Source organism: Chanodichthys erythropterus, chromosome 18 (genome assembly GCF_024489055.1).
Source record: "Chanodichthys erythropterus isolate Z2021 chromosome 18, ASM2448905v1, whole genome shotgun sequence".
Lineage (NCBI taxonomy): Eukaryota > Metazoa > Chordata > Actinopteri > Cypriniformes > Xenocyprididae > Chanodichthys > Chanodichthys erythropterus.
The window spans coordinates 22,615,214-22,628,091 of NC_090238.1; the positions used below are offsets into that span (position 1 = coordinate 22,615,214).

At 38.0% G+C, this 12,878-nt stretch overlaps 1 protein-coding gene across 1 annotated transcript in view; it reads left to right on the forward strand.

The window, feature by feature from the left end:
- Window positions 1–263: 263 nt before the first annotated feature.
- grid1a (glutamate receptor, ionotropic, delta 1a) overlaps window positions 264–12,878 on the forward strand; it is a 344,907-nt gene continuing 332,292 nt past the window's right edge. Inside the window, exons 1-2 of the mRNA XM_067367779.1 lie at window positions 264–342; window positions 3,136–3,291. Coding sequence (XP_067223880.1) covers window positions 264–342; window positions 3,136–3,291 — 235 coding nt within the window. The remainder of the gene's footprint in view (window positions 343–3,135; window positions 3,292–12,878) is intronic.

The following is a 12,878-nucleotide window of genomic DNA, read 5'->3' on the forward strand; positions in this document are numbered from 1 at the left end:
TTGCCTCTGACCGTGGTACCCCCGTCGTTTCCCTTGCTCTCCTACCCCTCCTTTTCTGATTTCCTTCCCTTGAGAGCTTATTTTTTTCCCCGCGAATATCCTTTCTCACTTTCAATTTTAATAGAGCTCGGAGAAAGATAGAAGTGACGCATCCTTGGTCTCCTCCATAGTGGTCGTTCTCACGCAAGCTCTTTTTCTCTCTGGAACTGGATTTTTTGAAACGACGTGGAGGCGTGGATGATACACCCGGGCGAGAACTGGAGATGGAGTTGCTCGTGATCAGCCTCTCCTTATGGATCCTGCAGTGCCGCTCAGCTCGCGCGGACTCCATTATTCACATCGGTAAGCACGTTCTTGGACAGACGAGCTGAATCACGGACGACTTTTTTTTTCAGTACATCGCTTTTTAAAGTCTAAAGCGTGCAGATTGTACTTGATAGAAGACACATTCGCTCCCCTGAACAGTTTGGCATTTGATAAATGGCTTTAACTTGACAGGAAACATTAGCAAACAGGTCCACAAAGTGCATTTCAGGTGGTGGCAAACGCGTAGGGTCCATGAATGATTTTAGATACACGTATAATTAAATCGAGACGTCTATTATCGGTCTTTTTCAGGGTTAACTCCAGTCCACCCCTCCCCAGCCTGAAGCCTGAACTTTCTGTTGAACGTGACAGCAATTTTAATTCTGCTCAGTAGGATACTGCGCGCGCGACAAGTCTCTTCACGTGCTCGGTCGCTGTTTCTTAACTGAACTTCAACTTGGGCTGTTGTCTACTTATTGTAGAACGTATAACCTTTTTCTCAGACGCTTTTGTTTTATCGGTCGTTTGTATTGGCAAGCTTAGCAGCCTTGTGTCAGATGCTGCATTCAGTCCTCTACGATATTTTACGCTGGGAACGTAATTGGTTTGCTTTGACTTGAATATTGGCTAAAAACACCCGTACATATGTTACTTGGAGAAATGTGCGAATTTATTAGAATAAATAAAACTGGTTCTTGCTGTATTCTGATGTTTTATATGGTGCTTCTGGTGCTCTTCTCTTGGTAGGGAAGCTCTTCTTTGTATGCAGTGGATGTTCTCCACCATCCGGCGCGCTTGACTCTTCTCCTCACCACCACAAGATCACTTAAAATTGGATTTGAAGCTTAGTTTTAAAAAGGGTGAATTTTAAGTCCCATATGTTGAAGCATAGACAATGCTATAAGATATACTGACAATTTAACTAATTTTTATTTATTGACATTTATTGAACATCATTAAATGCAATTATCTCATGATATGACTTTGTAGTCTACTTGGTAGTCGAGCACTTGGTAGTCTTCTCAGGTTTTTATCTAATCTGGTCTAAATTATTTGAATAACTGTTTATCCTTGGTATAGATTATAACTTTATCCTGGGTATAGAATAATTATTTTCTAGTTGTGTACTGTACAGGCAAATGAAATAACCCTAATTTCTTTTTTTTCTGGAAGTTATTCAAAAAGACAATACAATTTAAAAGACATAAAAAAAAGAAATATTGGCATAATTTGGCATAATCCGTTATCCTTAAAATTAAGAAGTGAATATATTTTGATTTAAAATATTATTAATATTTGTCTGCCAAAGTTAGTTTGGTGGAACTGACATGCAGGAGGCCATTTTGTGGTCATGTGACAAGAAAACCAAAATAGAGAGGTCCCTTTTAGACCCTCAGTATTTATTTATTTTTTAATGAAAAGACATTTTGTTCATGTCAAATAGAGCAGGTTTTTCCTTTTTATAACCTCAGACATCCTTATTTGTCTTTGACCTGCATGTGTTGGCAAAGTGATTAAAATGAGTGTGCTTTTGTTGCCTCATTGCACGGCATGAGGCCTCAGCGGCTGTTTGTTGATGGCTAACCGTGCATGTAAATAAATAAAGCTCTATTTGCTTCTCCTACACCTTTGGCACTTCAAGCCGGCTGCTCTGTGCATTTTATCACTGTCGCCTTGATCTCAATGTGTCATATCATCGATGGGTCACTGTTTATAGTCCTGCACAAATCAGCCTTATTGATTGCATCCAGACACATTCTTATTTAATACTGGGCTGTATTTCCGAGTGTCATGGACTTGTTAGTGAAACAGAACTTTATGGGTTACTCGGTCGTGTGAAGTCAATGTTTAAATTGCTCTGTGCAATATTATGTCTAGGATTAATCCGAAAGCAGATGAATAAAAAATTCCCCTGCTTAGTACATGGCCCTCTGAAATACTTGAATCTGATAGGTCAATTGTGGCATTGAACAGAATATTTTTTGTATAATGACCTCTAACAGAATATTTTACGGCAATTTTCATTGGCCATGGCAACAGACTAGTGCTTAAACCATGTTTATTGTAGAATTTCCAGTCTCTTTCTTTTCATATCAACACAACTTTGCCAGAATATTGCAATCTAAATGTTTTAAATGGTATCTAAACTAATGTTGTAATATTGCATTAGTGTTCGTCTTGTTGCTAGGCCGATTGTTTTCATTTGTGGAAGCTTTAAGCTAATCTACCAGCAAGATATTAAATTTTTTTCTCAAATCAATCCTTCATATCCTTTTTTTAAATGTATTTTGTAAGTAGCTGTGCAAAAAGAGCATACTCCCTTCCTTTATTCATTTTTCAATTTCATTTTTTTGCTTGGCCTGTCCACTTTCTGAATTGTTTGACTTTTCAAGGACTCTGCGAACTCTAACAACCAATAAAAATAGCTCAAATTCGCCACGGGTGCACCTAGTCACGTATAAGATCTCCTTGACATAAAAGATCTTCCCGTAGGCTTACAGCCCACCGTGTTTCCACAGACTGCACAATGCCCTTGACAAATTAAGGATGCATATAGAATATTTACAGCATTTCCAGTGATTGCGCTCTCCATGGTGCTGAACTCGCTCCTAGAGTGCCGTGGGCTATTGACAGGTGAAGAAGTTGCTGTAAATTGTGTCTGATGGTTATATGGTGCGTTATCTATATAGTTTCAACAGCTTTACCCACATTATGAATTTGCATTCCCTTTATCTTTGCCCACAAGATTGATATGAAAGTTTGGTATGAAACTGTGAAATGACTTTAATTGTGAATGATATATAATATACATTCTGTTTTATTCAACAGGAGCTATTTTTGAACAGAACGCCATACGGGACGACGAGGTGTTTCAGCTTGCCATTTCAGACCTGAGTTTGAATGACGACATCCTCCAGAGTGAGAGGATTACCCATTCCATCAAACTTATCGAGCCCAACAACCCCTTCCAGGCAGTACAAGAAGGTGAGTGAATGACTGGGATCTCTCAGTAATCGATTAACCACACTGTTCTACTTTATCTTTCTGTCCAATCCGTTTGCTTGAGCAGTGGACCTTCTTGTGAGGCTCTGACGTCAACCAGTAGAATAGCTGCAAGTGTGGGATTTCCATTTCTTTTTATGTGTCTCCAGGGCCTTCAAGTGTTGATTTCCTCCTCTCTGTCTTTATTTCTATTTAAATCTTCTTCTTCGCCTTTCAAACAAACTAAAAAAATAGGCACCTCTTGGAATCAGAATCCAGTGGAAGAATACCAATGTGGAAATGTACTGAGGACATATGTGGTAACATGCTGAGGGTGTTTGTGTCACACAGGCAAGCTGGATCAGCAGACAGTGATGTATGAATATAGCAGGACTTGATTTATGTTATCAAGCATGAAGGCCAACTGTCATCATCTGTCCAGTTCAGACATTTTCATTGCCTTCCTCATATAAGCAAATCCTCAGTTTAATCATAGCTACTTGGATTAATTTTAAAAACAGTTATTATCACAACTTACATATCTCACATTACAGAAAGGGTCCAGGGGCCGGCTTCATGAAAATCTTAAGAAGTTGAGAAATTTCTTATGAAATAGATTTGTAAGAATGTTTCTGCAGTTCTTGGAATCAATTTTTATTATTTTTTTTAAGAAAAAAAAAGTGATTTTTTTCTGAAGAAGAAAATCACTGCCGCTGCCGTTGTTTTATATATATTAAGCTTTATTTGAGAAAACAGTCATTTTGCAGAATTACTGGTCTTTATGGAAATTACCAACTCAGCGACAATTAAGCACATTTGCTGTAAATCTGCACAAGTTACATTTTTTCCCCCCCCAAATAAACCATATGTTTATTACTGTCTGTTACATATATCTAATTGGCTGCTGTTCCAGTCTAATGATATTGTTTATTATCAGCATTGCTTGTTTGTGGTGGTGGATTCCAAAATGCCACGATTGCAGTTCACTGTCTATGATGCGGAAGTGTCTGTCGCTAATTTGCTGAGTGCTATCATCATGTATCGCTTACATTAAATCTTGTAGCTTTTGTGTGTCATACGTTTTGCAACCTGGCCAGTTGTCACCATATTCCACTCAAATGCACACACCGATTGTATGATGATGCAATTATTGGTAACTTTATTACATTTTGTTTTATTTGGGTGACAACTCTCACACTCACTGTGCTGTTTTCTTGTTGAATTTATTGTCAAAGGTAATTTATTTAAGCTTGGCTGATTTTAGGCTGAGTTTGCTTTTTCCCGATACGAAAAGGGGTTCAAGAGTCACTGTTCTCTACTATCTTCTACAATAGGTCTTTACAGGTCAAAAAACACTTTTATTTGCTTACAATATACATTGCAGCATCACATTCTTTTCTTGCAGTGTCTGAAACGGTTCGATCAAGGATTTGGTCTCGTTAAACCACTTTCCAAGAGCCTACACTGCTCTGATTGGTCAGAAGACCCAGTCTGTTGTGATTAGTCTACCGCTTACAGCACGTGTTGGAAACAAAACTCCCACTACTATATCTGAATTTCAGCTCTGGAGGCTTCCTCAGCACTTGTATTCACATTGATATGAACAGTAATGATGGTGTTAGTTTTACTTTAAAGCCTGAGTCCTCATCATTTGGAAGTGCATCATTTGGATTCACTCTCGCAGTGCAGAAAACAGCATCTTCTTGACACGTTGACTACACAAACCAAACTCTTCTAGGTCGCAGTGTTTGAGCGCGGGTCAAGTAGACGTTGCTCGCAGGCAGCCAATGAAGTCCATAGGCTGGCATTATACAAATGTGTTACAAACCTACATAGGCTTGTGCAGGAAGTAAGACTGGAATTACTGACAACTCGTTTCAGGCAGTTCGATTCTTTCTTTTGGGAGACAATAACTCCATTTATCGTGCACTTTAATCTTTGAAACTTTGCAGTCATTTTACGTTTACAAACATAGCATAGTTGGGGCATTTTTAAGTTAGAAAATAAGGAAAAAATAGCAGAATTCTGTTCTTAAAGGGTTAGTTCATCCAAAAATGAAACGTCTGTCATTATTCACCCTCATGTCGTCCTAAACCCATAAAACTTCTTTTTGAGATCTTTTTGATGAATTCTGAGAGTTTTCTGTTCCGCCATAGACAGCTACGCAACTGACACTTTGATGCTTCAAAAAGTTCATAAAGAGATCATAAAACTAATTCATATGAATTGAGCAGTTTAGTCCAAATTTTCTGAAGAGACTTGATTGCTTTATATGATGAACAGATTTAATTTATGCTTTTACTCACATATAAACATTGATCAGTGAACATAAACAAAAGCTCAACCAAACCTGCTTCACATGTGAGAGCAAACCTCTTCCAGAAGCTCAAATGTGCTGCGTAACACACGAGAATGAACCTCATTGGTTCTCGCACGCATCAAGCAAACATGCTTGAGCTTCTGTTTACCACAACTGATGTGTGAGCTGATGAATGTTTATATGTGAATAAAAGCCTAAAGTCAAACTGTTGATCATATAAAGCAATTGTGTCTCTTCAGAAAATTTGGACTAAAGCGCTCAATTCATATGGATTATTTTTACGATCTCTTTATGAACTTTTTGAAGCGTCAAAGTGGTAGTCGCATAGCTGTCTGTGGAGGGACAGAAAGCTCTCAGATTCCATCAAAAAGATCTTCATTTGTATTTTGAAGATGAACAATATTATGGGTTTGGAACGACATGAGGGTGAGTAATTAAAGGATTACTCCACTTTTAAATAAACTTTTTCTGATAATTTACTCACCCCTATGTCATCCAAGATGTCCATGTCTTTCTTTCTTCAGTCGAAAAGAAATTAAGGTTTTTGATGTAAACATTCTAGGATTTTTCTCCATATCATTCATTTCAATGGGCACCAAACGGTTGAAGGTCCAAATGGCAGCTTCAGTGCAGCTTCAAAGGGCTTTAAACGACACCAGATGATGAATAAGGGTCTTATCTAGTGAAACGATTGGTCATTTAAAAAAATAATAAAAAAGTTTGTTTTATAAGCACAAATGCTGGCCTAGCTCTTTCTCTGATGCGCGTTCGTGACGTCACGTAATGCGCAATTACGTTGAAAAGGTCACAGTTGACGTAGGCGTAAGTATCGAGTCAGTGTTTACATTAAAAATGTGCGGAAGGAGGATCGTATACACATATTCAAATGTCTTTGTGTCAGTTTATTGTTTAATCCTTTGAGCGCGGTACGTTCCCACATATGGGATGTTTATTTCTGTGCCCCTGGGCGTACGGTTTCACATATGGGATTTAGAATGTTCAGCGATGTCACATAACTGCTAGATTCAAACCAAACTGTGCTTTCGCGCTCTGGCTGCGAGACGGAAGCGCGCTCTCTTGTCATCACAGCTATGCAGTGTTTTCAGCCACATGATGTTTCTTTTAAGGTTTCAGACATTTAAATACGCATAAGCACCATTAAACAATACATTTGGAGTTTATAAAATACACATTGATATCAGACGTCAGTGGAAGCATCAATAAACAGTGAATTCAAATATAATTTGCCGACATTTATTCATATCAGACACACATAATGGGTCTAAATAACTATAAAGTTTACACTCTTATTCTTCCAGTTCACCAGCTACTTACTTGCATATATTTCAGGAGAAACTGATGTATGCACCTGCTGTAAATCAGACTGACAGAGCTCTGTGAACTGCAGTGCAAACTAAGATGGCGGCGCCCATCTCGCATTATAGATCAAGATAAAGATCAGCTATGAAGGTTTTTAAACGACAAAACGCACTTACTCACACATATTTGAGAATCGTAATATCCTATAGTTGAAGACATGTAAGCAAGTTTGTGAATATTTTAAGCAAAAAAGGAAAAACAAAATAATAGTGATCCATTTCTCATACAGTTTTATTGTGGCTACGTTCTAAACGTTCTAAAATAAGGGTCGCTTTAAAAAAAAAAACTCACTCTGGCGGTCAGTTAGAATATTTTAAACTATCCTGGGTGTTTTAATATTAGAAAGCCTAAAAGAACATTTTTGTCAGGACAGAAATTTGTGACTTTTCAGAGATTTCCTATACACAATCCTGAGCAAATGAAACTGTGGTTGCTACACCTACGTCAACCATGACCTTTTCAACGTAATTGCGTATTACGTGACGTCATGAACGCTTCGGAGAAAAGAGCAAAGCCAGCATTTGTGCTTATAAAACTTAAACTTTTTTTTTTTTTTTTTTTTTAATGACCGATCGTTTCGCTAGATAAGACCCTTATATTAAAGTTTAGTGAACTAATCGTTTAATGGTATAATTTTAATTTTTTTTAAGAATGTTTGTTGAATCCGGCTCCAGAGTGTTTAGGGATGAGAATGATTGCCCATCCTGAGGACGCTGAGTATTGCACTTCTGTCTGGTTTCCCGGGGCTCTGGGATCGATTAGCCTCCCTGGTTTTGAGTGACAGTTGAGTGGTGATGACCTTTCACTTTGCTCTTTAGATCACATTCACCCTACTGAGAAGAAACTCACCTGTCAAATATACACAAGTGCACACCCACAGTCACATGCAGCCACTTAATCTCCTCTATCAACAACACACATACACTTTTGGCATAACATAGTTCCAGCCTTTTACCCACCAGTCAATAAAATGACTTAAGATCATGTATGTGGAGAAATGACACACAGCTTGAGCTCATGGCTCAGGTGAGAGTGTGTATTGTGGGGACCCAGCTGTGTGTTTAGCTCACTTGCATTTGTGCCGCCATGGGCATTACATTTAATTACTCATTACAGCTGTGTGACTACATCATTCACCCACACAGGCATCTCACATAGTAGGTCAGTGTGTGTGGGTGTTGTAGAGGATGAAGTGTTTATTTTTCCCCCGGTGTGTCTGTGTGAGAGAGACTCCTGAGCTACTGCATGACAATGAACCAGTTTATTTATTTGTTTTTGGTGAGAGACAATAATGCAATATGGCAGATTCCTGTTCTGACGAGTCAAGCTAATATTAAAGAGGCAAATGGCCTTATTGTGTCCTGCTGTGCTTTTTGGGGGAAAAGTGCTGACTTGGAGAAATAGAGTTTCACCTGAAGGGGAAATCACTTGGGAAATGTCAAGTCTTGTGTGAAAACAGTTTTTAGTGTCATTGAGAGTCCTCTGAACAGCTCTTTTTATTTCTTCTCTTCTCTTTATCCCGTCCCTTTCAATTTCTCACCCCTTCTGCTTTCTTCCTCTCCTGTTAAGCCTTTCTAAAGCCCTCATTTGAACTAGTTGGCTTCTAGGCCACAGGAAATAGAAATGGTCATCTTGGATGCTGTCAGATCTTTCTGACACTCCCTTCTTGTAAAGATCACAGATTTCTCCTTAATTCTTTGCTCTGTCTCCACCTCATTCATCTTTTCTGTGTTGCTTTCCTTTTTCAGAAGTAAGTCAATAAGGTCTCTTTTCATCCTTTGTACAGGTTGTTAGGCTGGTTCTTAGGCTGCTTATCAACCCACCTGTTATTTTAAAACATCAGTTATTTATGGAGAGGTCTTATAAATTGAACAGGTCTAAAAAATACACTCCCACAAACATCTTAATTATAGGTTGATGATGGTTATATCATATTGGGAGTGTGAGGGTAAGTAATGTAACAATTGATACATGTTGGCTAAATGTCACAAGTCAAATATAGTCACTTTGCCTCATTCTAGTAAAACGCAGCATTCACCAAGGTGGGCTTTTAGTACAGTCTCCAGTTATGACAGTTGCTTTTATTTTTTATATGAATGATTAGCTGCTTGACTGTACCTAACCATTAAATTTTGTGAAAAGCAAAACCTATGGAGGACCATTTCCATCATAGAGTAAAAAAACAAACAAAAAATCATTAAAAAAAAGTTTAAAATAGATTTTTAAAATAATAATTACATAATATATATATTGGCAAAATTATGAGATACAATGTGGAATTTGTGAGAAGAAAATTCAGAATTTTTTAAAAATAGTCAGTTTTGAAAAATAAATTTGCAATTGTGGGGAATAAAGTTAAAGTCCCCCTGTAGTCAATAAGTCAATAATTTTAGTCAATAATTTTATCCCTTAAAGCAGAACTAAGTAACTTTTTTTAGTCCTTACGATGGTTAATTGACTTTTGCAAATTACCCACCTCCTCTTTCTTGTACTGTATTTGCAAAACTACTGCGCTGGTGAGCATTGTAGTCGCTGCGCTTGGAGTATTTACGACAATGTGATTCACTGAAGGAACCTGTAGGGGGAGCGTCGCAAATCTTACTGAGTTCCTCTGTAAAGGTCCCGTTTTTCGTGTTTTTTTGAAGCTTTGATTGTGTTTATAATGTGCAATATAACATGTGTTCATGTTTCACGTGTAAAAAAACACAGTATTTTTCACATAATTTATTTATCTGTATACCGCTGTCATAAAAACGGGCTGATGACTTCCTTGTTCTATGAAGTCCCTCCTTCAGAAATACGTAACGAGGTCTGATTGTGCCAGCGGTTCCTGTGTTGTGATTCGACAGCAGCTTAGCGCACCCAGAGCCATAGAGAGAGCGCACCTTGCCCGGAAAGGTTACGCCTCTTACCATAACGTGTGCTGCACAAGTGCACATAGTTTTACATGTGGATTATAATTTTCGGGAACCGAGTTAAACATAAATTGTAACCATTGATCTCTAAGTACAGCGTCCCTGGGAAGGCCAAACAAAGGTGATTGGACTGCGGGATGAAAATAAAAGCGTTTCGACGACATGGCGACAAACACACTCTACAAACGCAACTCTTGCTCTTCTCCGTGGGAGTGCAACAAGACCACGCCGCCTTTTTTTGTGTATTCCTGTGGGAGGAGGTTAGTCAAAAAACTGTTTTAGTGATGTCATTATAGTAGGAAGTAGAGGGATGTAGTCCAAAATGGCCGTTCGATGTAGGCGACTTCTGTTAAATAAAATATCTCGCTTGGCATTGAACTTTGATCTTTAAAATTTTACAGATTTTATTTATACTCTAACAACAACATTACACACTAACTAAAGTTTGAAACATGGGATCACAAAGAACGGGACCTTTAAAGTACACATGAAATCAAAATTGAATTTATTTATTTTGTTAGCTCAAATTGCTAGTTTTGTGGTGTACTATTCATCCGTGCAAGTCAGTCCACACAAAAAAATTGTTTGGCTTCGTAATATTTAATCAAAATCTGAAAATGCTCCCCCCCTCTGTAACGGTGCCCCTTCTCTGATGACATCAGTTTGATGGCTTGGGTTGAAAACGCTTAAACCACTCCCCTGCAACCGTTAGTCTGCTATGAGAGAGAGATGGAGAGGATGAGCGCTAAAGTAAAACCCTGCCCTCTATTCAATATTCCGTTTCACTTGGAAATACGTCACAACACTGGAGAAAAGTCGTTTGTAACTTCCGGTTCACAGGGACATTTAAAACTCATTTTTTATCACCAAAATGACACATTTTTAAAAAAAATTCACGTGAAAAAAGAATTTTTTTTCCTTAAAATGGCTTGAATGTAACTCTACATCCTTGCTTCATTTATTATACACGGATCTATGAATATGGTAATTAGCCCTGCCTCCACTCACTTGCGTGAGCGGTCAATTTACTGAGGTAAACGCTGCACAGTGGTATCGCTTTTTACAATGTCGGACACATGATGGTAATTAATATGATTAGCATAAAAAATAGTCACAATCGCTAGATATGCAGTAAAGTCACAATTTATAGATGTAAATGTGCAATTGTGTGGAATAAAGTAAAATTACAATTTTGAGAAATTAGATGGAAACAGGCTTTCGTAAAAACCTGTCCACACACACACATTATTTCTTTCATATTCACTCATAGGGCTGGATGATTAATCGAAAAGTAATCGAAACCGAAATTCAGAACCTCTAACCGACATCATTTTCTCATGTTGGTTATTTTGTTTTTTTAATCCTGTTAATGCTTATCACTTAAAAACATACTACCACGTGTGTAGCCACGTGACGCAGGTGAACGCAGAGTCAACACACAGAGACGGCAAGTGAGCGGTGAGCCTTGCGTCTTTACTAAACTTTGTCAGTTGTATGTGTTTTAAGGTTTGCCAGTTTGGACATCCAAGTGATTTAGACGATCGGATGTGTATTATTACATCAAGCTACCGTGCTCGCGCAGCTGCATTGCGACACGAACACTCATACAAACTGTAGCTGCACAAAACGTGAAGATCGCACACACTGAGAGGAGCAGAAACTCATTGTCAGTGCTGTCCTGTGATTTATCACTAAAGTAGCTTAGAAACTCAAATGTTATCATATCATATATTTTTCTACTTTTGAAGTAACTATTTACAACCCACAGCTTCACAATCAATAGAGAGACGGTATGACTAATTCACACACGCAATCGCTCTCATTACGTAGGCTACTGTACTAAACTATCTTTATCTATCTGATTTACAATGAGCAGAAATCTGTAAGAAATGTTATGAACCATAGATAATATAACTGCTGAAAGTGAGCTGTTATGTCAGATCACTCTTTCAAAAAAAGATACCCCACCTTTAATAGTCAAGCATATTTACAGTACAAACCTAGTAAGTGAACTATGAGGGCAAAAAAAACACAACAACAGCCCAGAAACATAATCGTTCATTAATCGTAATCGAGGCAAAATGTTCAGTTAATCTAGGTTTTGACTTTAGGTCATAATTGTCCAGCCCTATTCACACAGTTAAATTCAAATGACACATAATATTCCTTGGTTCCTGAACTATTAGAGATAAGTTTCCCAGTTGGCTGTACAAGAACGTTTCATGGATCCCAGTTCTGTCTCTTACACTCTTGTGCTTTCACTGTGTCTTATCTAAAGCTGAGTCAGGAGGTGGTCTTAGTTGGCAATTCACATTCTGACGTGCCCTTTCAAAATGGCAGCTTGTCTACTCCGTGTCCCCAGTGCAGCTACAGCCAGTGTCTCATATTAATGAGATCCAAAATGGCTACTGTCAGGAACTCAATTTCATTTTTAATGTAGTCTGAGCCTCAAATCACTGGACATCTCATTCATATCAGATCTCAAATTTTTGTAGTCTCAGAAGGGAAACGGTATACCCTCAATGACAACAACAATGGCAATGTTTATCTTGGGTCTCAATAATCAGAGCTGCTTGTTGCAATAGCCTGAACACTACTTTAGTGAGAGCAATGCTTTGCTATGGCATAAAGTGTAACATGTTCTCAGTGTAGTGACCTTGTGATTCCACAAGTGCCACTCAAGTCTTCTGTTTAGAGCTGATGTTAACAACCCACCTTCAATGGTCTACCCTTTTAGTTGGCATATTTTTATCCAAAGCAGCTTACAGTATATTTTTGTGCTACTGGACATTCTCCCTGGAGAAATCTCAGGTAAAGTGCCTTGATTTAAGATTTTCAAACTGTGCCCCACAAACCCCCAGGGTGCCTCAACGGTCTCCATGGAAAATCTGAGAAAATATAAAAAGATTGTATTAAATTATTTTAACAGTAATAATAAAAACAAATCTAATATCTATTTTTTTTAAATACAGTTT